We start from the raw sequence: 24,900 nt of genomic DNA, 5'->3' as shown, positions 1-24,900 counted from the left end.
TAAAATACAGGATACTTACTGTCAGTAGGTTCTCATTAAGTTCCAGCTGAGCGTTTTGAACCAGTGTCGGAATTTCGGTCAGTAATAACTGCAACAGTTCCCTCATATGTGGATATTGGTGATTTTTTACAATTTCAAAGTCTTCATCAGATGGGGATGGGTCGGTTGTAAACTTAGCTGCCATAATGCTGCCACGACTGGTTGAATCTATTCACCTAAATCACCAACAGTAGTGCTGAAGAGATAAAAAAACCCTTTGTTTCTGTTTGGTAAGATAAACTAGCATTTTTAGTTTGAAGATTAAGACTAGAGTTTCAATTGATACATGCGCTTGAAAGTTTTATTTTTCTGTCGTGCTGAGTTAAAAATGAACGTTGTCTCCCATACATGCACATGGAGTGGATATTCTAGAAAGGAAGGAAATAAAGAAAATATCCTTTTTTTTTGATAACCTTTAATTTGAGTTTAAAGCACTACGTATGTAAAGTGACAACAACAAATCTAATATTACAAACTTCTAATTTAGAAACATTGAAACAGAAACAAATGTAAACGACAAGTGCCTTATACGACGTTCTATTAAGTTCGGTATTGTTATAATATTGGAGTTAGGCATACTTTGCATAACACTGTATACAGTGTTTATCTACATTTCTGGTACACATGTAAGAATATCACTTTAAAAGTTATAGTGATGCTCGTTTGATACATTTTTACTTAAATGATATGAGCCGTGCCTTGAGAAAACCAACATAGTGCATTAACGACAAGCTGCGCATCCGCTTGTAATGATCCATGCTGTTTGCTAACGGTTTCCCTAATTAAAATTAGCTTTTAAAGAGAACATCATAGATATGCAGGCTGGTCTGGATCCATGCTGGTCGGACTATGTTGGTTTTCTTATGGCACGGCTCAATTATGATAAAATTATTAGCTGGATTATTTCCCTTATACCTTTAAACTACAGTACCTTAAGAACGTGCTTATAATTCACCTTGGTCATTATTATTGAAATATTTACTGATAATAGTACATGTATAGGAAACACAAACAGACATTTAATTTACACTTTCTCCAGAGTTTTAATCAGTCAATAATACCGCAGTGTTTCGTGTCTAGTTCCATAATTCGATTTAAATCACAACGCTCAATATCTATAAACACATATTTAAATCGACCGTTATTTCAATATTAAGTTTATCTTAACGTAAATATCAATTTGTATGTCAATATTTTTAAATAACAGTGTATCAAATAATGTAGAAGAAACAACAAAGTGTGGTAGCTAAAAGATCAAAACAAAAGAAGAAATGCAGTTATCTTACCTGATTGCTTCAAAATATTCAAATAGTATAAGCAGCTCAGTTCAAAGTTTCAAATGGATATGATGCGCACACTTGACTGAATTCTATTAATAGATACAAGTGATAAAGCTACACTGTTGTAAACGAGTCGATTAAATCGTCGGAAAGTACAACTGAACAGAGAACGGCCAGTTTTATTATCGTAGTTATATTTTGGGGGCAAGGGACAGTTAATTTGAAAATTCCACAAATCTGCACTGATACCAGTGCGAAAAAAATCATGAAAAATCCAATGGCAAGTGTTAAGCGAATGTATTGCAGAGACTTAGCACTTCATTGTGTGACATTTTCAGCCTGCCTATTCTGTTGCTTCTGTGATAAAAAACGAATAAAACGCAGGTTTCAGGACACTAAATTTTGAGGCAAAAATGGCCCAAAATGCACACCTTGCGCGACCTATACCGTATTATCTGACTGACCTAAAACACATGATTGTATATTTTTAAAGCATGTGGCCAGACGAAAATAATGGTGGGAAGGAAAGTGTCTCATAACCGTTTACTTTTTCCGCTATTTTATGTTGAATCTGGATGAATGAATGACCGTTTCCATTTCGTCTGAATTCCGTTACCTCAGGTAAGACTTTAGACCCGGCCGTCTACATGGAGCTAGGAAAATCTATTCAAGTACATATTTACTTTACACAATAACTACTCGTACGCAGGAATCCTCAGTTCTATAAACATCATAAATAACCAGTTGAATATAAATGCCTTTAAAGTGCATTTGTCTGTTTTATTTAGAAAACGTACCCGGGCCAAATGCGAAACTGGCCCCTGCCGCTTTTATCAGACTAGTGAATCTGAAAAACTGTAATTTATTATCAAAAACACAACATATTGCATATGCACATATAATGTTAAGGAAACTCACTGAAAGAGATCGCATTATTCACTTGTTTTCGATGAAATGGGAAAATAAAATGGTGTTATATATTCAAAGAGGATTTATCAGATTCTGTTTTTAATGAAGGTCAACTACTAAGTGTACTGTAGTAGAGTTTATCTGTCAATCTAAAGCCAGACTCTCTAAGCTCCGCATACATATTATATTTCATTGTAGTATGAGTAAGATTTTTATCAGAGTTTAATCAACAAGCAATCGTAGCTGATCATTAAAATATATATCATCATAGATAGTCTTTATTCATTTAATCTTCCCATACAATTATAACTCGGACACTTTACACTAAGAAATTATAAAAAAATCGTGTAAATTTTCGTGGGTTTCGTTATTGCGTAACGTTGCGTCTAAACATGAAATTTCATTTCCATACGTTCAACTGATTTCACAGTCTGTGTTTGTTTTCGATAACTTGCTAAAAACAATAGGGAAGGAAGGTCGGTATTTCAGTTTTGTTTTGTATTACGTGGGACTTCGCGGAAATTATTTTATGATTATTTTATGTCAGAAAAGAATACAAATTATAAAGGAATTATTTTATAGCATAAATAAGCTGTTTTCTAATATCACTGACCATGTTTAAAGCATAAAGAGGGCAATTTGGCAACTTCTTGTTAAAAAGTTGAAAATGAATTCTCCAAGGCCATAAAAATAATAAGGGTAGGCAAGGATACAAGAAACAAACATTTTAGGGCTAGTAAACAGAACACAAAATCAATATGTTTTTACACAAAAAGTTCGAATATGATTATCTGATAAACAGAATTTTTACAATTTGTTAAATCGCTAAATATTTTAGATGTTCACACTTGTTTCACAAAGCGAAAAGTGAATTAGTGAATATATGAATATCGATGATAGTTTTACTATCGTTACTGATGTTGTACTTATGCAAAATAATTGTAATAATATTTGGGTCTGAGAAATTATGAATACTGTAATGTTAATAATACAAATGATTCTTTTGGTCGTTTCGCAAACATCTCAGGTATGCAGCATGACCTAGGACATCCCTAGCGCCAGTATGATCATAGCGGTCAATATATTGAAAATATAATCTCATTTCGTCCGGGGTTGGATCTCTCTCATATCCATATGATGGTTTCCAAACATTTGTTGTACCTCTTGATTTAGTTTTTATTATTGATTGTGAGTACGCCGGACTTTCCTCTTCTGCGATCTTTGCTCGGTGGTAACTCTCCCAATTTGCATATTCACTGCGATGTATTTCTGCAGAGTCTTTCTCATAAAGTGATGTCATATGAACATTACCTCTATCACTGTAGTTTCCTCCATCTTTTGAGGCAAACTCGACTCTATCGCTAAAGCCCTTTATATCCCGTTTGGCGAAATCATCCCTGTCGCTTACATATGTTTCTTCATGTAGAATGAAATCATCTATGTCGGTTTGACCTCTGCTGACTTTACCACTAAACCTTACGTCATGCCTGGAGACGACATTTCCTCTATCATGAAAGCTCATTTCATCTTCTGGGACAAATTTAACTTTATTGCGAAATTTATCATGATCCCTGGAGATGAAATCTCTCTCACCATTCTTCATTTCTTTTCTGGAAACGAAATCATCTGTGTCATCAAAACCATGTTCATTCTTTAAACTGTGATCGTATCTGTCTCTAATAAGTGTTTTATTTCTAGAGACGAAATCATGTCTATCGCCATATTTCCGTTCACCTCTTCGAAAGTAGTGATCTCTGTCGCGAAAATCATGTTCATCCTTAATCTTATGATCAACATCTTTCGGTGTGATTGTGTTCCTGCTTCTCAAGTCATGTTTGCGTCTGGTCTTGGGCTGGTCGTCACCTTCAGCAACACCCATTGCCAAAACAGGACCATCTTCATGCAAGAGCAACGCCGGAAAAACTGTAAATGTTGAATATCGCCCAGTTGTCTTGTAAGATTTATATATATCCAAATCAAGTACATCACCTTTCTCTGCTATAGGACAGAATACGACCGGTGGATCCTGAATCTGAATGGAAATGAAGCTGGATAAAATTTCATACGTATTGTTAAAACAGGCATGCTTTTCTCAGTTTGACATTCTTTAAATGTATCAAATATACAAAGTCTCTACGAATAATTAAAACTATCAAAACTGATTTACTAATTGGTAGCTGACTGAAGTCTTATGTCACTTTACAACTAAAAGTTCTATGACATTCAGTAAGTCTTTTAATGTACAGGATAAATTTTAAATCTATCTCGTAGAACCACTATCCATATATAAAAAATAACTTTTACGTTGTAACAAATGTATACTTACTACCATTAGCCAGAGGAGCTCAAAACTCTCCTTCACAAAATCCTCAATGTCCATAAGATATTGAAGTGTTCGGCTTGATTTCTTTTGTAAACTTAATGGATATAACTGAAATGTAATGAAACCTGACAGAGGATCAGTCTAAAACATCCATATAATAACCTCTGTTATAGTGTTAAAGTTTAATTTTTTTTAAATGTTTCGGAGCTATCTTCCTGGCAGAAGTTGTTTTTATTAGATCAAGAAAAGGGAGATGACTAAAACAGTAAGCAGCAAATGAGCCACAACACGAGAAAAACAACATAGTGCGTTTGCGACAAGCATGGATCAAGACCAACCTGCGCATCCATTCTGTTCGCTTTCAAAGCCTTTTGCAATAAGAGAAACTGTTAGCGAACAGCATGGATTCTGACCAGACTGTGTGGAGTCTTGTTTGAAGTCTTAGTGATATCAGATTTTATACTGCACTCCACTTTCTTTAATTAGCCTCTGTTATGTTAAAATAAAAAGGCACTATAAAGCCTTGAACGGACTCGCGGAGACAATTATCATATCCACTTTGCCTTTCGCGGTGCATAAAAGCTGGCATTTCGTGCTTTGTTTAATCTATTAACTTAACTAAAACACAACGAATAAATAAATGAGCCGCGCCATGAGAAAACCAACATAGTGGCTTTGCGACCAGCATGGATCTAGACCAGCCTGCGCATTCGCGCAGAATGGTCAGGAACCATGCTGTTCGCTTTTAAAGCCTATTGTAATTAGAGACCCGTTAGCGAGCAGCATGGATCCTGACCAGACTGCGCGGATGCGCAGGCTGGTCTAGATCCATGCTGGTCGCAAATCACTATGTTGGTTTTATCATGGCACGGCTCAAATGTGTAATTAATTTTATCTCCTCGAAGTCATATCCTCATGAAAAAGTCATTTTGAACAAAATAAGAAACAACAAGTTTCATGCCCACGATTTTTTTTTCACAGTATTTTATCGTAATGTGAAAGTTTTATTATTGGGTTTAGCCAATCCGAGACAATGTTGGACAATACGTTCTTTTATAACAATAAAAGAAGACACTAGTTGTCTTCGTATGTCATTTGAACCACATAAAGCATTCGGTAGGACCACAGACGTTCGTGACCACCCGGATACCTTGCTCTATTGACAATCCGAGAAGGGCTGATTCGTACCCAACATAAGTCAACGATTTTAACAACTTAGCAATGAAACCTTCACAATCTCCGAGCGTAAGATAGGTGCAAAGACAATTACAAAATCTAAACAAAAAAAGGCTGACCAAAAACTATTTACCCCGTAAAGATACTCTTTCCCTAAACAGGAGAGTTCTCTCATACATTCCTTCAAGTGCTTGGTTATCTTGTCTGTGACATTTCCGTCTTCCTATAAGACAGAGTATTTCAATTATAATAATTTGATTTGGCATCAATGCATATATAATATATATATTTCTTAATTATGTCTTCGCACTAGGTAACCGGCTATCCTGACGCCCGTTGGAAATGTAACCCAGCTGGAAATGTAACCCAGCTGTAAATAGGTAGGTAAAGTTTTTTTTATTTATTTCTATTAAAACGAAGCCAGTTCTTGCAAATCAACATGACAGTTTTGTTTAGGAATGACTATAGCTTACCTTTACAATTTCTGGGCCAAAAACGATCGTTAGGTTTTGAGATATTTGCTAACAATTTTTTCAGTTTGAATAATCGAGCAAAAATCCAAAGTTTTGCGCAAACTGTTTTGTATACGAACAACCTACGAAAACTTTTATCATCTGGTTTAACAGATGTGTCCTTTCGGAACACATGTGTGAAGTTTCCGGGTTCTACGTTATTCTTGAAAAAGTATATTAAAGGCATGGTCGAGAAAAAAAGACTGTCGAAAACGGCCGCTGTATTTGAAATAGGCATTCGTTGAAGTCAGCTGTCGGCTATCGAGAATACAGCTGTATAAAAGTAAAAAGCTGTCTTGTAGACATGTTATATGTCCCGTCTTGTCTCTTCTTTATGAATATTTTGTATCTGTTTAGTCTGTCTGTGTTTTTGCGATTTCTTTCGTCTTTCATTGTGTAAAATGTGTATACTTGCAGTCAGTAAACAGTTTGTATATACTTATGTATGGTCCTTATTGCCATGTCGAGTAATTCTGGTTGATTTCATTATCATTGTCCTTTTGGTTTAGGGTCTAAAAGTTGCTTTGTTCCTTTCGTCCGTCCGTCCGCCCGCAGTGTCTTGTCCGGGCTCTGATTCTACATGCATGGACTGAGTTTTAAGTATTGATTTTTAAACTTCAAACATGTGTTACCGTTGATACAAGTATTAGTGAGGTCCATTCATTAATGACCACCTCCAATGTCAGTATAACGAAAAATCTTTAACACAGAGCTATAAATAAGTATTTTGTGTCAGACTGGCAATTTCTACATGCATAGACAGCATTTAAAATAAATTGTGTCGTATAGTAGAATTTTTATTTTCATGTGGTTTTATTTGATAGCTGACTGTGTAAGATCGTAAACAAGCAAAGAAGTGTTCCGATCTACCTTGTTATATGTTGATTAAAGCTGCATGTGGCTGTCATGTTAAGAAATAACTGATTAACAGTCATGTGAGATCTTGCAAAGTTCTGCTTATTTAGATCAGAAACAATCGTTTTCAATCGTTTGCCTCTATACATCAACAACTTGCAGTTTTAGACTATGAATAAACTGTTGAAAAGGTATTTATGAATAAAACAAAATGACAGATTTACATTAGGAGCAATTAAATAATTGTGTATGAGCAAATAAGATTATACACCTATCAAGAACACTTTTCAAAGCAAGAACGGACATTTGGGATTCATTAAGGATGCTGAATTCCTCAAACGAAATTCTAAGGATTGACGACTTGAAGCAATCATTTGCCTTTGCAAAACCCGAGGTGAAATTACTTTCTGCAGTAGCCCGAATGCTCCTATAGTGGTTTTTCTCCACCATCAAAAACTGGCAAAATGGCAATAAGTATTATTGCTTCAGTGTAACTGCAAAAAAACAATATATGGTTGGCTTTCGCATGGCGGAAAAATGGCAAGAACGCGTGAGCTAGTTTAAAATTCAGCTCGGGTGTGAAGGAATATAGTCCTAAAATAGAAAAAAGTGGAAACTTCACAGGTCGCCCAACAAAACAAAAACGAAAATGTTGCAGGTTCGGTTTGATTGAGCCTGTTCATGGACGGTAGTGAAAATGCATGCTACCGTCCACGCCCTCTAGCCCCGGGTTGAGCAGAACTCAACATTTACACATGTTAAAAGTACAAAAAGCAATTTAGAGACTAAAGCCTCTTGAAATGAAAGTGCCATTTTTAAATATAATTAGGTGTCCGTTAAATCACTGCCAGTAATACTTTTTACATACAAAAGTATTCAAAATCATCGGAGTTAATGGATAGTCTATATGTTAACATCCGAGTTCAACGACAGCACTAGCGGCCGTTTTCGACAGTCTTTCCTTTGGACCACGCCTATTTAACGGCTAATATTCTTTTTCAGGAATAACGTAGAACCCGGAAACTTTACACATGTGTTCCGAAAGGACAAATCTGTTAAAGCATATGATAATAAATTTCACAGGTCGTTCATAAACAAAACAATTTGCGCAAAATTTTGGATTTTTGCTCGATTTTTTTCAAACTGAAGAAATTGTTAGCGAATATCTCAAAACGTAACTATCGTATTTGGCCCAGAAATTGTAAATGTAAGCCATGGCCATTCCTTGACAAAACTGTCGAGTTGATTTGCAAGAATTTGCTTCGTTTTAATAGAAATAAATGAAAAACTTTACCTACCTATTTACAGCTGGGTTACATTTCCAGCGGGCGTCAGGATAGCCGGTTATCCAGTGTGGTCTTATTGCAAAAGAAATGTTTTGATATACCGTACGAAATGTAATTTAATGACCGTCCTTTAAGAACAATCAGGACATATTCAGAATGTCGGATTATAATATGGACTAAAAGGATGATAAACAAAGCATAGACTTTCTTTACCATTTAAGTATCATTGAATATAAAATAATTTACAACTAGAGCTGCTATGTATCTCTGAGTCAACCATGCACCAATACATGTATCGCTGGCATAGTAATTTTCGGTAATTCAAGGGCCATAATTCCGAAGTGTCGGGGCAAATTAGGCTACTTATCGTACTTGGCCAAAGACTTACTGGCAAACACATTTTGTTCATCGGATGAAAAATGTTCGACATGGAATGCGGACAAGTGTGTACAGAGCGATTTTCGGTAATTCAAGGGCCATAATTCCGAAGTGCCTCAGCCGATTTGGCTGGATATCGGAGATGGCCGAGAACTTATTGGCAAACACATTTTATTCAAATTTAGTAGAGATCAGATGAGAAATGTTCGACTTACAGCGCGGACAAGACCAGAGACAGATAGACAGACATACATGTCATTGGGTAAATCAATATGTCTCCCACACCGACATAATAAGGCATACTGTGGTCCAGTTATCATTTTAAGGTAACTTTATACGCAACAATATTTGATGTGGATCATTTATACATGCACAATGGTATCTTACTTGTTCAGCTGAAAATGTCAGTACTCTGTAAAGATCATCGATTTGTTCTCGTGCTTTGCTTTTGCAGAAGTTCATTATATCCTGACAATTAGAATTAAAATTAGTGTTGTATTAACTAACAATGCAGTAGCTAGACAAATGTTAAATACAATACTTTACGACAGTATCATTTAAATGCTAATTTAAAGAACTCATAAAAAGTAAGAAAGGTATCAGTGTAAGTACCGTATCTCCTTAAAACAAGTTGAAGATTTGAACATGTAAAACATTAAAATAAATCAGAAAATAAACGACACAAAATATTGACAAATAATCCGAATTGATCAGGTTATAGATTTATAGACTTATTTATTAAATTGTCACATAATATAAGTGCAAAAGTTGGTTTTCAATAAATCAAGTTCCATCATTGAAATGTAAGCAGTTAAAATAATGTATATAAACACCTAACAGTACGTGATTATGCATAACAATTTACAAGTCAGTAAAGTCGATGTTCTTTATAGAATTTCTTCATCGTTTTTAAAAAAATATATATATGCATTTACTTCTTTAACAATCGAAACGTTTAGTAATCTTATGTTTATGTTACCTGAAATATTTTATACAGGTTATTTTTACTGACCAACCTCAAGTATCTCTAAAAGAGCCTCGATCGTTTCTTCCTCGCTGTTAAAATGTTGTCTGATGTTTTCAAAAGCATCGGCCCACTGAGTTTGATACAGCTGTTCATATCGTAACCCCAAGTCTTTCGGTAAAACTGTATCGCACGGATTTGTGGTATCAGTACTAGCATCGTTTATCTTGTCTTTCTCTTTGGTTCTTTTTCTGAAATAAAATAAATATACATTCTTTTTTGAAGTCGGTAATTAAATCTAATCATGTTACCATTCGCTATTAGAGTATAGTCGCTTTTCAAGTAAAGGTAGTTAAAATTCTTACTTTATAATCATATGATCAGATTTTCAGGGAGTCATTCATCAAGAACCGAAATTTACATCTATATACGAGCTATCTAAGTCTATTCACATTGATGTAGTTACTGCCATTTGAAAATGGAACGTTCGCTTACATCCAAACGAAATAAAGATGTTCCCTTGAAAGTTTTAAAGAATATAATAATGTGTTTTGAGATACATACATTGTTTCTGAGTCTTCAAATGCCGTCTCGGGTTCTTCTGATACAAACTCAGATTCGGGTTTGCCAGTATTGTCATCATTTATCTGTGTTGTACTGTCTGTAAAACTTTCTGTTACTTCTTTTCCATCGGTATCATCATATTTTCTGTCTTTAATGATATTCTCATGGGTAATGATTTTGACGTCGACGTCTCGCTTCTCTATGACTTCCTCAATCTGCTCGGGTTTATTTTTCTGTTGTCCTCCTGTACCTTGATTAGTTTCCTCAGATTTCGGTCCGTCATTGTTGTCATCACTAAAGTGTTTATTACTCTCGTCGAAACTTCCATTAAGATCACTTTTTCCTATGTAACCATATTTGCTCGTTTCTGAAATACCCTTTAGCTTACTTCTTTTGATCTTCCCGTTTCGTCCCTCTAGGACGTCTTCATTCTGCTCAACTTCATTATTGTCTTGTTTATCCTCACCTTGACTTGTTTCTTCAGATTCCTTTTGTTTGCTTTCCAATATACATTTGTCTTGCTCATGAGCATTTTTCTGCATTTCCAGCTCTTTCGTTAGTCGTTGTACTTCCTGTTCAGCAGACAGAATTTTCTGTTTTTGTTCATTGATGATTTCGTCATATCTATTTTCCATCTCTGTCTGCTTGTTTTTCCACTCTCTATCATTGCGATCGTACCTATTTTTCTGCATTTCAATTTCTCGTTTGAGTTGTTGTACGTCTTCTTCGTAGGATATCATTTGTTTCCTTTCCTGAATGAGTTTTGCGATATCTTGTCTTAAATTGTTTCTTTCATTTCGATAACGTCTACAGTTAGACTCTGACTCCGAAAGTCTTGTCTGAAGAACCGAGATCTTTTTCTTTGTTTCATCAAGTTCATTTTTAGTATTGATCGCAATCTACACAAGGAAAAAAAAATATTCGTTAGAGTTACTAATGTGATGGAAAAATAAACCTAAATAGCTTCGATTCTTTCTAAGGTATTCCGTTCAAATAGAATACCATGAATATAGGCATTATGCTTTCCTGTATAAAATATTGCTCAAAATTATAATGATTATATAACTTTTACACTTCCATACAGTTTTATGCTTCCAATAATGAAATTTATAAAAAGTAGAAGCCCGTATACTAAGCTTTAGTGTGAAACCGCTTTATTCCCGGACAAGGATTTGACGATTTGATATCAGAAATTGTATCTAAAATCATTCTTGTTTTACATCTGATTTATGTGCAAAAAAGGACAGTTACTTGCAAGGAGAAAGTTTGCACTGGTTCAGATGCCAGGAACACAAGTTAGATTACTTAAAATAATGTTGAAAAACAGCGTTAAACCCAAAACAAATATTAAAATATTCATAGGTGGGCCGGCGGTCTAGTGGTAACACGCTTGATTGTCAATCCAGAGGTCCGGGGTTCGAATCCCTGTCCAGACAATGGAAATTTCTGAGATTGTCTTAAGTATCTCCCACATAACTCAGAGCTCTGTACTGGTTCTTCCCGGGAAAGACGGCTTCGCGTGTATCGGTGCTAACGATATATACCGGGCACGTTTAAGAACCAGATTGTCTATTCGCAAAGAGCTAGGCTAAGTTAGCCGGACTAGTCTGTATCTTAAAAGTTCTCTCTATCTGTTTGGGGGTGTGGGGGCGGGGGGCTTTGACTCACTCTGTCCCTGTGGTCAGATCACTCTGTGTTTGTACTAGTAGATGATGAATTTCGCGCCCTGTGTGGCTGCGTTTGCTATATGTAAAGCGCCTTTGAACAAAATAAAATTGTTACTCTTTTTACACGACTGGACGAAATGTCATTTGCTAAGGCTTTGCCTGGATAAGCAGTCACCTGCCAGCACTGGACATCAATTCAAAAGCATAATAAAAACATATCAGTATTTTACAACAAAGCTAGTTTGAACCCAAGCCTCTCTGCTTGTGAAACCAGTCAATAACCACTGACTTAAATTTGATTACAGTATTCAATAATGCTATGTATGTTTTTTTTTTTAACTGAAAACTTTCAATTATTGTACTTCCATGCCTAACGAACTCTTTTTAATATCTTACAAGTAAAATATCTTACACGTTTGTCTTCTTTGTAGCTGTCGACTATTTTTAAAGTATCTTGAAGTTCGTTATTCATTGTCGTTAACTTCATTCTTAAATTCTCAGATACATCGGCCGAATCTGCTTGTGGCTCCTTCGCCTTTTCTTCAAGGCCGTCTTTAGCGCCTTCAGAATCCGCCATCTTGTGATAAGTACCTTTCCGTATTAAAATATCAAACAGTAACGTTTCGGATGTTCCGCTTTTCGGTCTAAAAGGAAAGAAATAAACCATCAGCAAAAGTAAATCTTCATATAAAATTTCAGATTCAAAAAATGATATAAATACCAATGGTATCGTTTCCTTTTGAAGTAACTATATATTAATTTTGCTATCTCAAAGCAGCAGATGTTAAAACGGCAGGGTGAACAATGATCTCCGTTATGCTTTAACTGTGCTAGCATTGAATATCTTAAGCGAGGTACGCGAACTGTGACTTTGCATCAATTTTAAGATCCATTAAGTTAATATGTGCTGCCATTACATATTTATTAATATGAATGCTTACATGATGTGTACCCTGATGCCTTTACTGATCAATCTATCAAGTCAAATCAAATTTTAAAAATTGTAATTTATATTTGTAGATTCAGTATGACATTGTCTCTGTCCATATGCATCAAGGGTCAATGTTATGTATACAATTTAGTTCAGCTGAAGCGCAAAATCGTTCAAATGGGTTTCTGCACGAATTTACCTGAAAGATTACTAAATGGAAATGAGTTTCTCTCCAACAAAGCCACTTACGTATTAAGTGTGTTACGTTGGCGCATAGCTTGTATGTCGTACATTGGTAAATAAAATCTTAAGAATATTTAGAATTGGTTGTCTAGACTCGTACTACGTAGTCAGTAAAAATGTACGTTTTTAATTGGTTGACCTGGCTTGTACAACGTGAATCAACCATCCAATATACATTTACATTAGGCTGACATTTTCAAGACCCTAATTTTCAAAGTTTATTAGATGGTTGATCTGCGATTCTATCAATCAGCTCAGCCTATTCTATTTTAGAGGTATATTAAATGGTTGATCTACGATCCAAGTGAACAAATTATCAGTGTATAATAGATGGTTGCTCTACGATCTACTAGTTAGGTCGACAAAACATAATTTTATTTGTCCGTCCAAAACATACGAGCTACGCCCTAACTCCACACGCCTCCCTTATACATGTTAATGTTTATTGTAACGTAACACAACATGAATCTGAACGTTTTTGATGTTTATTTACACAGTAGAATATTTTGTACATAACTTCATAATTCATTTTGTGATTTCTTTAATAGTCTGATCTTAACAAGTGTCATATTTAAAACCTAACTTGGTATCTACGAGACCCATTTCCTACGTCTTCGTTTCGGACTGTCTTATACCATGACTCCCGAAATATCTAAAACGGCGATATATAGCAATTCTCTAACATCAGTTATATGCACTGTCTGACAATTTGACGTATAAAACGTGTGGGTTTGATATAATAAACAATTACATAAATGCATTATATATCAACTTGACAGAATGTACTAGTCATAATTATGTCCAAGCTTGTGTACTGTTTAACCTTATATAACAATTTAAAACAAATAAAATAATCTTTGATTATTTTACATTATCTATAGAATTTTCTTTTATTTTACATTTGTAGTAGAAATAAATTCCAAATAAGAATGATTATAGAAAACACTTACCTATGTTGCAAGCAATGAGTCCCAGCTCGGGTATTACACAATTATTTATGTTTTAAGTTTTAAAAATGTTTAGCACATTGAATTATCAATAAGTTAATCGTTACAAAAATCAATAAGCACAATTTAAATATTTTACAATATTGATATTTGAACATTAACAAAGATAGAAATAATTTAAAATTAGTGTCAGGTTTGTGTCTGGTCTCGGGCTGGTCTTCACCTTCAGCAACACCCATTGCCAAAACAGGACCATCTTCATGCAAGAGCAACGCCGGTAAAACTGTAAATGTTATATATCGCCCAGTTGTCTTGTAAGATTTATATATATCCAAATCAAGTTCATCACCTTTCTCTGCTATAGGACAGAATACGACCGGTGGATCCTGAATCTGAATGGAAATGAAGCTGGATAAAATTTCGCACGCATTGTTAAAACAGGCATGCTATTCTCAGTTTGACATTCTTTAAATGTATCAAATATACAAAGTCTCTACGAATAATTAAAACTATCAAAACTGATTTACTAATTTTTAGCTGACTGAATGTCTTATGCCACTTTACGACTAAAAGTTCTATGACTTTCAGTAAGTCTTTTAATGTACAGGAAATTTTAAATCTATCTCGTAGAACCACTATCAAAATATAAAAAATAATTTTTAAGTCGTAACGAATGTATACTTACTACCATTAGCCAGAGGAGCTCAAAACTCTCCTTCACAAAATCCTCAATGTCCATAAGATATTGAAGTGTTCGGCTTGATTTCTTTTGTAAACTTAATGGATATAACTGAAATGTAATGAAACCTGACAGAGGACCAGTCTAAAACATCCATATAATAGCCTCAGTTATCGTGTTAAGGTTTAATAAAACAACCTTTAAAAGTTTCGGAGCTATCTTCCGGGCAGAAGTTGTTTTTATTAAATCAAGAAAAGGGAGATGACTAAATCAGTAAGCAGCAAATGAGCCACGACATGAGAAAAACAACATAGTGCGTTTGCGACCAGCATGGATCAAGACCAGCCTGAGAATCCATTCTGTTCTCTTTCAAAGCTTTTTGCAATAAGAGAAACCGTTAGCGAACAGCATGGATCCTGACCAGACTGTGCGGAGTCTTGTTTGAAGTCTTAGTGATATCAGATTTTATACTGCACTTCACTTTCTTTAATTAGCCTCTAACAATATCTGAAGTTCAAACAACATACTTTAAATAGGCTAAGAGTTATGCAGACACAAGTGTTATGTCTAAAAAAACAAAACTATAAAGCCATGAATGACAGACAGACGGACGGACTCGCGGAGATAATTACCATATCCACTTTGCCATTCGCTGCGCATAAAAAGCTAGCATTTCGTGCTTTGTTTAATCTATTAATTTAACTAAAACTCAACGAATAAATAAATGTGTACTTAATTTTATCTCCTCGAAGTCATATCCTCATGAAAAAGCCATTTTGGACAAAATAAGAAACAACAAATTTCATGCCCATGAATTTTTTTTTCACAGTGTTTTATCGTAATGTGAAGGTTTCATTACTGGATTTAGCCAATCCGAGACAATGTTGGACAATACGTTCTTTTATAACAATAAAAGAAGACACTAGTTGTCTTCGGATGTCATTTGAACCACATAAAGCATCCGGTAGAACCACAGGCGTTCGTGACCACATGGATGCCTTGCTCTATTGACAATCCGAGAAGGGCTGATTCGTACCCAACATAAGTCAATGATTTTAACAACTTAGCAATGAAACCATCACACTCTCCGAGCGTAAGATAGATGCAAAGACAATTACAAAATCTAAACGAAAAAAGGCTGACCAAAAACTATTTACCCCGTAAAGATACTCTTTTGCTAAACAGGAGAGTTCTCTCATACATTCCTTCAAGTGCTTGGTTATCTTGTCTGTGACATTGCCGCCTTCCTATAAGACAGAGTATTTCGATTTTAATAATTTGATTTGGCACCAATTCATATTTAATATATATGTTTCTTAATTATGTCTTATTGCAAAATAAATGTTTTGATATACCGTACGAAATGCAATTTAATGACCATCCTTTAAAAATAATCAGGACATATTCAGAATTTCATATAATAATATGGACTAAAAGAATATTAAACAAAACATAGACTTCCTTTACCAATTATTACGACGTTAAGTATTATTGAATGTAAAATAATTTACAACTAGAGCTGCTATGTATCTGACAACTGCCTAATCATCTGAATAGTTATATATCTGAGTCAACCATGCACCAATACATGTATCACTGGCATAGTAATTTTCGGTAATTCAAGGGCCATAATTCCGAAGTGCCGGGGCGAATTAGGCTACTTATCGAACTTGGCCAAAGACTTATTGGCAAACACATTTTGTTCATCGGATGAAAAACGTTCGACTTGGAATGCGGACAAGTGTGTACAGAGCGATTTTCGGTAATTCAAGGGCCATAATTCTGAAGTGCCTTAGCCGATTTGGCTAGATATCGAACGTGGCCGAGAACTTATTGGTAAACACATTTTGTTCAAGTTTGGTGAAGATCAGATGAGAAATGTTCGACTTACAGCGCGGACAAGACCAGAGACAGATAGACAGACATACATTTCATTGGGTAAATCAATTTGTCTCCAACATCCACATAATAAGGCATATTGTGGTCTAGTTATCATTTTAAGTTAACTTTATACGCAACAATGTTTGATGTGGATCATTTATACATGCACAATGGTATCTTACTTGATCAGCTGAAAATGTCAGTACTCTGTAAAGATCATCGATTTGTTCTCGTGCTTTGCTTTTGCAGAAGTTCATTATATCCTGAAAATTAGAATTAAAATTAGTGTTGTATTAACTAACAATGCAGTAGCTAGACAAATGTTAAATACAATGCTTTACGACAGTATCATTTAAATGCTAATTTAAAGAACTTATCAAAAAGTAAGAAAGGTATCAGTGTATGTACCGTATCTCCTTAAAACAAGTTGAAGATTTGAACATGTAAAACATTAAAATAAATCTGAAAATAAATGACACAAAATATTGAAAAATAATCCGAATTGATAAGGTTATAGATTTATAGACTTATTCATTAAATTGTCACATAATATAAGTGCAAAAGTTGTTTTTCAATAAATCATTGAAATGTTAGCAGTTAAAATAATATATATATATATGCACCTTACAGTACGTGATTAGGCATAATAATTTACAAGTCAGTAAAATCGGTGTTATTTATAGAATTTCTTCATCGTTTTAAAATATATATATATATTAAGCAGTTACTTCTTTAACAATCAATACGTTTAGTAATCTTATGTTTATGTTACCTGAAATATTTTATATAGGTTATTTTTTTATTGACCAACCTCAAGTATCTCTAAAAGAGCCTCGATCGTTTCTTCCTCGCTGTTAAAATGTTGTCTGATGTTTTCAAAAGCATCGGCCCACTGAGTTTTATACAGCTGTTCATATCGTAACCCCAAGTCTTTCGGTAAAACTGTATCGCACGGATCTGTGGTATCAGTACTAGCATCGTTTATCTTGTCTTTCTCTTTGGTTCTTTTTCTGAAAAAAAATAAATATACATTCTTTTTAGAAGTCGGTAATTAAATCTAATCTTGTTACCATTAGCTATTAGAGTATAATCGCTTTTCAAGTAAAGGTAGTTAAAATTCTTACTTTATAATCAAGTGTTCAGATTTTCAGAGAGTCATTCATCAAGAATCGAAATTTACATCTATATACGAGCTATTTAAGTCTATTCACATTGATGTAGTTACTGCAATTTGAAAATGAGACGTTCGCTTACATCCAAACAAAATGAATATGTTCCCTTGAAAGTTTTAAAGAATATAATAATGTGTTTTGAGATACATACATTGTTTCTGAGTCTTCAAATGTCGTCTGGGGTTCTTCTGATACAAACTCAGATTCGGGTTTGCCAGTATTTTCATCATTTATCTGTGTTGTACTGCCTTCAAACCTTTCTGTTACTTCTTTTCCATCTATATCATCATATTTTCTGTCTTCAGTGACATTCTCATGAGTAATGATTTTGACGTCTCGCTTCTCTATGACTTCCTCAATCTGCTCGGGTTTATTTTTCTGTTGTTCTCCTGTACCTTGATTAGTTACCTCAGATTTCGGTCCGTCATTGTTGTCATCACTAAAGTGTTTATTACCCTCTTCGAAACTTTCATTAAGATCACTTTTTCCTATGTAACCATATTTGCTCGTTTCTGAAATACCCTTTAGCTTATTCCTTTTGATCTTCCCGTTTCGTCCCTCTAGGACATCTTCATTCTGCTCAACTTCATTATTGTCTTGTTTATCATCACCTTGATTTGTTTCTTCGGATTCCTTTTGTTTGCTTTCCGATATACATTTGTCTTGCTCATGGGCATTTTTCTGCATGTCCAGCTCTTTCGTTAGTCGTTGTACTTCCTGTTCAGCAGACACAATTTTCTGTTTTTGTTCATTGATGATTTCGTCATATCTATTTTCCATCTCTGTCTGCTTATTTTTCCACTCTCTACCATTGCGATCGTACCTATTTTTCTGCATTTCAATTTCTCGTTTTAGATGTTGTACGTCTTCTTCGTAGGATATCATTTGTTTCCTTTCCTGAATGAGTTTTGCGATATCTTGTCTTAAATTGTTTCTTTCATTTCGATAACGTCTACAGTTAGACTCTGACTCCGAAAGTCGTGTCTGAAGGACCGAGATCTTTTTCTTTGTTTCATCAAGTTCATTTTTAGTATTGATCGCAATCTACACAAGGAGAATAATTATTCGTTAGAGTTACTAATGTGGTGGAAAAATAAACTTAAATAGCTTTGATTTTTTTCTAAGGTATTCCGTTCATTCAAATAGAATACAATGAATATAGGTATTATGCTTTCCTGTATAAAATATTGCTCAAAATTATAAAAATTATATAACTTTTACAGTACCATAGAGGTTTTAAAGGTTTACGCTTTCAATAATGAAATTTATATAAAAAATAGAAGCCCGCCTACTAAGCTTTATAGTGAAACCGCTTTATTCCCGGACAAGGAGAGTGTGTTCTCAATGACAATTTGATATCAGAATATCAGAAACTGTATCTTAAATCATTCCTGTTTTACATCTGATTTACGTAAAAAAATGACAGTTACTTGCAAGGAGACCATTAGCACTGGTTCAGAAGCCAGGAACACAAGTTAGATTAATTGAAATACTGTTGAAAAACAGCGTTAAACCCAAAACAAATATTTAAAAAAGTTATAGGCGGGCCGGAGGTCTAGTGGTAACACGCTTCACTGTCAATCCAGAGGTTCGGGGTTCAAATCCCGATCCAGACACTGGAAATTTCTGAGATGCTCTTAAGTGTCTCCCACATAACTCAAAGCCCTGTACTGGTTCTTCCCGGGAAAAACAGCTTTGCGTGTATTGGTGCTATACACCGGGCACGTTTAAGAACCAGATTGTCTATTTGCATAGAGCTAGTCTAAGTTTGCCGGATAAGTCTGTATCTTAAAGGTTCTTTTTATTTGTTTTGGGGACTTTGTCTCACTCTGTCCCTCTGGTCAGATCGATCTGTGTCTGTACTAGTAGAGGATGAATTTCGCGCCCTGTGTGGCTGCGTTTGGTATATGTAAAGTGATACTTTGAACAAAATAAGATTGTTACTTTTTTACACGTCTGGATGAAATAATGTCATTTGCAAAGGCTTTGCCTGGATAAGCGGTCACCCGCCAGCACTGTACATCAATTCAAAAGCATTATAAAAAAGAACTATCAGTATTTTACAACAAAGCTAGTTTTGAACCCAAGATCTTCTGCCTGTGAAACCAGTCAATAACCACTGACAAATTTGATTACACTATCCAATACTGCTATGTATGTTTTTTTTTAACTGACAGCTTTCAATAATTCAGATAATGAGCAGTTACTATAACTATAGAACTCTTGTACTTCCATGCCTAACGAACTTCTTTAATATCTTACAAATAAAATATCTTACACGTTTGTCTTCTTTGTAGCTGTCGACTATTTTTAAAGTATCTTGAAGTTCGTTATTCATTGTCGTTAACTTCATTCTTAAATTCTCAGATACATCGGCCGAATCTGCTTGTGGCTCCTTCGCTTTTTCTTCAAGGCCGTCTTTAGCGCCTTCAGAATCCGCCATCTTGTGTTAAGTGCCTTTCCTTATTAAAATATCAAACAGTAACGTTTCGGATATTCGGCTTTTTGGTCTAAAAAGAAAGAAATAAACCATCTGCAAAAGTAAATCTTCATGTAAAATTTCAGGTTCAAAAATAATATAAATACCGATGGTATCGTTTCCTTTTTAAGTAACTATATATAATTTTGCTATCTCAAAGCAGCAGATGTTAAAACGGCAGGATGAACAATGATCTCCATTATGCTTTAACTGTGCTAGCATTGATATCTTTAGCGAGGTACGCAAAACTGTGACTTTGCATTGATTTTAAGATCCATTAAGTTAATATGTGCTGCCATTACATTTTTATTAATATGAATGCTTACATGACGTGTGCCCTGATGACTTGACTGATCAATATATCAAATCAAATCAAATTTTAAAAAATTGTAATGTATATTTGTAGATTCAGTATGACATTGTCTCTGTCCATATGCATCAAGGGTCAATGTTATGTATACAATTTAGTTCAGCTGAAGCGCAAAATCGTTCAAATAGGTTTCTGCATGAATTTACCTGAAAGATTACTAAATGGAAATGAGTTTCTCTCCAACAAAGTCACTTACGTATTAAATGGTGAAGTTGGCGCATAGCTTGTATGTCGTACATTGGTAAATAAAATAAGAAAATTTAGAATTGGTTGTCTAGACTCGTACAACGTAGTCAGTAAAAAAGTACGTTTATAATTGGTTGACCTGGCTTGTACAACGTGAATCAACCATCCAGTATACATTTACATTAGGCTGACATTATTCGTACATCCACGATCTACGACCAAGGTTAACCAATTACCGATGTGTTTAAGATGGTTAAGCTATGATCTAATATCCAAGTGAATCAATTTTCAAAGTTTATTAGATGGTTGATCTGCGATTCTATAAATCAGCTCAACCTATTCTATTTTAGAGGTATATAAAATGGTTGATCTACGATCCAAGTGAACAAATTATCAGTTTATAATAGATGGTTGCTCTACAATCTATTAGTAAGGTCAACAAAACATAATTTTATTTGTTCGTCCAAAACATACGAGCGACGCCCTAACTCCACACGCCTTCCTTATACATGTTAATGTTTATTGTATTGTAACACAACACGAGTCTGAACGTTTTTGATGTTTATTTACACAGTAGAATATTTCGTACATAACTTTCATAATTCATTTTGTGACTTCTTAAGTCTGATCTTAACAAGTGTTATATTTACCTAACTTTTATTTTACATATCTAGTAGAAATAAATTCCAAATAAGAATGATTATTGAAAACACTTACCTATGTTGCAAGCAATGAGTCCTAGCTCGGGTATTACACAATTATTTATATTTTAAGTTTTAAAAATGTTAAGCACCTTGAATTATCAATATAGGTTAATCGTTACACAAATCAATAGGCACAATTTAAATATTTTACAACCTGGATATTTGAACATTAACAAAGATAGAAATCATTTAAAATGAGTGATCTTCGTGCACCGAACAAATAAAGTCTTTACATTATACATAAAGAAACGAGTCTACATTATCAATACGAATGCACTGGAACATATAGAGTTTCAAATCGCCGGTTCATGTTATGTGGGGCACAAATTATATAAGTTTTCTTACGATATTAGCGTCAACGCATGAAGGAATAAATCTCGTACCCAGTCCCGTCAACCCGTTTTATTGAAAAACTTATATCGATTTGACAGTAAATGGTGGTTACCAAAATTATCTTCAATAGCTACAAAATAATGTCAGAATATACTTATTTAGTATAAATATATTCCACATGTTTACTCTGCATTATATAACGTTACACTATGTATTTCATAAATCAAACTTTGAAGTTTGTAAACCAAACTATGTATTTTGATTTGGATTTAAATACGTTTTCAAATATGACAAAGTGTAGTGATTGAAATGTAAGCTTCAGCTCCGTTCATGTAGTACATAAGTTTTTAGTGCATCAGTTTGTGCAAAATATAAAACGTTTCTTTGTTAACGTTATGGATCCTTAGAGTTATAGAGACGAAGGTTTGCCGCATCCGAACGCAGTAACTTTTATAAGTAAAATATACAGATAAATGAGATAATAGGATGAAAATTTTAATCGCTTAATTGGCTATATAGACAATCGCAATCGACTTGGGCTTTCACATATTCGCGAAATTGTGATTCGAATCTTCTGGCGACAAATCTGTAGAGGCATAGCGGCATAAATAGAAATTCGTATGAAATTACTTTTGTATGATTGTTAATGATATGTTACTGTTTAGATATTACTAAATACAAAGGCGCCGAATCGACGACAGAGAATGAAATTGGTATACGCGATCCATAAACGGATAGAGGAAATTGGACATTTGGAACTAATAAGAACTAATAAGAAGATGACTGATTCTTTGCATTGGCGAAGAACATATCAAATTGAATTCACTTAGTGGAAAAACGTTACCCTTTTACCTTTTCGGACATAATTTGGTAACCCGACGAAAACAAATGCTCCATTACTACATAATATTTCTTTAGTGCTTATTTGTTTCGTGCTTTATTTTTTGTGTTTGTTTTGTTTTCTTAAACACTTGTACAAATAATTGCACACAGTATGTTTTTTTAGGAATAAAGGTACGAATGCAAAAACATCTTATTTGCTTCATTTTTAAAAACTAATTAACTATATTAGCCCGGTAGTTTTTGTCTATTTACACAGTTAACGCTTATAAGATATTATTACATGTACGTCCGACAGGAAATAAAGGTTGCCATTAAAAAAGTAAAATCAGCAAGGAGTAGGATGTATGACATCCACGACAGAAAAAAAAAAACGAACTACACAAGTAACTTTTATTTTTATTTTTATCTAAAATGAAGTACTACACAATATGGTAATTCGTTTAACATTTAGACTTTCAATATAATCATGTAAACTGTAATGGCCTAAACGTTAAAGATCTTACAGTGAAATTATCCAAATGCAAACTTTACAATGTATTATTGTTATGCAAACATTTTAATCGTCCGATTTATTCGTCCGATTTATTGTTGACATAAGGGTTTTGCTTAAGGAGGTAGGTTACCTTGTTACAAGGGTAAATTCAAGTTAGTTTAACCGCAGCATTTATTTGTATTTCGTGTAATATGAAGTTTTACCTGCTACAATCTCAATTTCGTTTTGTCTCTGTCCCTTCAAATTCAATTTTATCTAGGTTTGAAGAACATGACCCTCTAAAGGTATTTCATATTAAAAGAAGAAGGAAAATACGGATATTTAACACTTTTCAGTGTATTTTAGTTTCATTGATATCCGTAGAAGTCTGCATAATTGATAATTTTACTAGTATGCACGTTAGCTTTCTAACATAAGCTTTAAATGCATATGTCGCGGGGCTCGTGTTTCCATGGTAACGCATTTTCTCTCATTTTTAAACAACTATGTATAAAAATAGGGGTTTTCGACGGCTTAAGTGGCATTCTGTTAATGACTGACATGGAATATTTGGGAAATATTACAAGCAAAATACCATGCACTTTACATGGTACCCTATTTTTCTTAATGTTTACAGTAACCATGGCAACAGAGATGTTTAAAATAGCTTATATCTTGCTTTTTGTCGTAATTTCTTATAAAAAAAATATTGAATAAGATTATCTTTCTAGTTAATGTAGCTTTAAAACATATTATTTCTAACGTAAGTTATATTTTCTTGTTATTTGCATTGGTTCAAACAAATTTCACAGCTTAGAATACATACGACAGTACCCCTCGCCTGGCATTTTTCATGGAAAAATCGTTCAGCATGCTGATATTATTCTAATGGATATTGTTGAAATGAAAATAAAAAGCCGAAGTTGTGTTTCTTAAATAGACCAGTGTCAACGCTTTTGAATTTTACATTTAGATACATAGGTCACGGGCTTCGTTTCCATGGTAACATCAATCAGATTTAAGGAACCACATTTTTCTACTGAAATTTGAACAGTTTTAGATCTTATTTTTAGTATATAAGTAACAAATTATCAACGAAACCTGAAAAATAGGTATTACAAATCAAACTGCTAGATTCTTTATTTGAAAATGGCCGTTACAAGTAACCTTTCATCCAACTATATTCCAAATAACATTGGTTACCATCATCCATTTTCTTACAATCCGCATAACGTTTCAATATAACTACATAAAAGAAGCAAAATATTGATGATTATTCAGAGCAAAAGATTCATAACAAATATTTCAGTAAATATTTGTTATTTGAAGATAGTTAAAATAAAGAAAATGCACAGAATTACGTACTTTCAAGATAAAAGCTATTAATTTTGCGCGGTAACTGACACGTAACGTCATGACGTCAATGACGTCATTTTAAGGCAACATTGTTTTGAAGCGTTTCTGCGGCAATTGATTCATTATTTCTGCATTATTAAACCATAAAGTATCAGATCGGAGGCAGGTTCATGATTTGTTTTCAGGAGAATGAATATAGAAACATATTTAATTTGTCGTCAACGTCGTCGTAAATCGTCACGGTAGCTTCCGGTTGGACATGCGCACATACAAATATGAAGGTAACCTACCTCCTTAACGAAATACTTTTTTTATCATTTTATAGTATTTTCTAGCCTGAATAGTCTTTTA

At 34.1% G+C, this 24,900-nt stretch overlaps 2 protein-coding genes across 4 annotated transcripts; both read right to left on the bottom strand.

Moving 5' to 3' along the window:
- Positions 1 to 19: 19 nt before the first annotated feature.
- Positions 20 to 14,257, bottom strand: LOC123556867 (golgin subfamily A member 6-like protein 22). Of its 3 annotated transcripts, XM_045347921.2 has the most exons (9): positions 14,078 to 14,257; positions 12,366 to 12,597; positions 10,287 to 11,185; positions 9,775 to 9,973; positions 9,146 to 9,226; positions 5,861 to 5,950; positions 4,555 to 4,659; positions 1,326 to 4,260; positions 20 to 235 (listed from the first exon to the last, which is right to left on the bottom strand). In XM_045347921.2, the coding sequence occupies exons 2-8, from the start codon at positions 12,528 to 12,530 to the stop codon at positions 3,211 to 3,213; spliced, it is 2,589 nt and encodes an 862-aa protein (XP_045203856.2). In that variant the 5' UTR covers positions 12,531 to 12,597; positions 14,078 to 14,257; the 3' UTR covers positions 20 to 235; positions 1,326 to 3,210. The 3 variants fall into 3 exon arrangements, with proteins under 3 accessions (XP_045203856.2, XP_053399060.1, XP_053399061.1); XM_053543085.1 differs by having other exon boundaries at positions 12,366 to 14,257; XM_053543086.1 differs by lacking the exon at positions 9,146 to 9,226 and having other exon boundaries at positions 12,366 to 14,257.
- Positions 14,258 to 16,123: 1,866 nt separating this feature from the next.
- On the bottom strand, positions 16,124 to 21,863 carry LOC128557283 (gelsolin-related protein of 125 kDa-like). Its single transcript, XM_053544510.1, has 6 exons — positions 21,559 to 21,863; positions 20,085 to 20,316; positions 17,958 to 18,850; positions 17,446 to 17,644; positions 16,817 to 16,897; positions 16,124 to 16,135 (listed from the first exon to the last, which is right to left on the bottom strand). The coding sequence occupies exons 2-6, from the start codon at positions 20,247 to 20,249 to the stop codon at positions 16,124 to 16,126; spliced, it is 1,350 nt and encodes a 449-aa protein (XP_053400485.1). The 5' UTR covers positions 20,250 to 20,316; positions 21,559 to 21,863.
- Positions 21,864 to 24,900: the final 3,037 nt, after the last annotated feature.

This window comes from Mercenaria mercenaria, chromosome 5 (genome assembly GCF_021730395.1).
Source record: "Mercenaria mercenaria strain notata chromosome 5, MADL_Memer_1, whole genome shotgun sequence".
NCBI classification, from domain to species: domain Eukaryota; kingdom Metazoa; phylum Mollusca; class Bivalvia; order Venerida; family Veneridae; genus Mercenaria; species Mercenaria mercenaria.
This window is presented reverse-complemented; position numbering and strand designations above follow the sequence as displayed.

Bases quoted from the DNA above. Each gene is read 5' to 3' on its own strand.
- LOC128557283 (XM_053544510.1), bottom strand. From the start codon at position 20,249: ATGGCGGATTCTGAAGGCGCTAAAGACGGCCTTGAAGAAAAAGCGAAG. The intron at 18,851-20,084 runs GTAAGATATTTT...CTCCTTGTGTAG, and splicing joins GCTACAAAGAAGACAAACGT to ATTGCGATCAATACTAAAAA. The intron at 17,645-17,957 runs GTATGTATCTCA...ATTTTTTTTCAG, and splicing joins TTTGAAGACTCAGAAACAAT to AAAAAGAACCAAAGAGAAAG.
- LOC123556867 (XM_053543085.1), bottom strand. From the start codon at position 12,620: ATGGTTTATTTCTTTCCTTTTAGACCGAAAAGCGGAACATCCGAAACG. The intron at 9,974-10,286 runs GTATGTATCTCA...ATTTTATTTCAG, and splicing joins TTTGAAGACTCAGAAACAAT to AAAAAGAACCAAAGAGAAAG. The intron at 9,227-9,774 runs GTTGGTCAGTAA...TCTAATTGTCAG, and splicing joins CTCTTTTAGAGATACTTGAG to GATATAATGAACTTCTGCAA.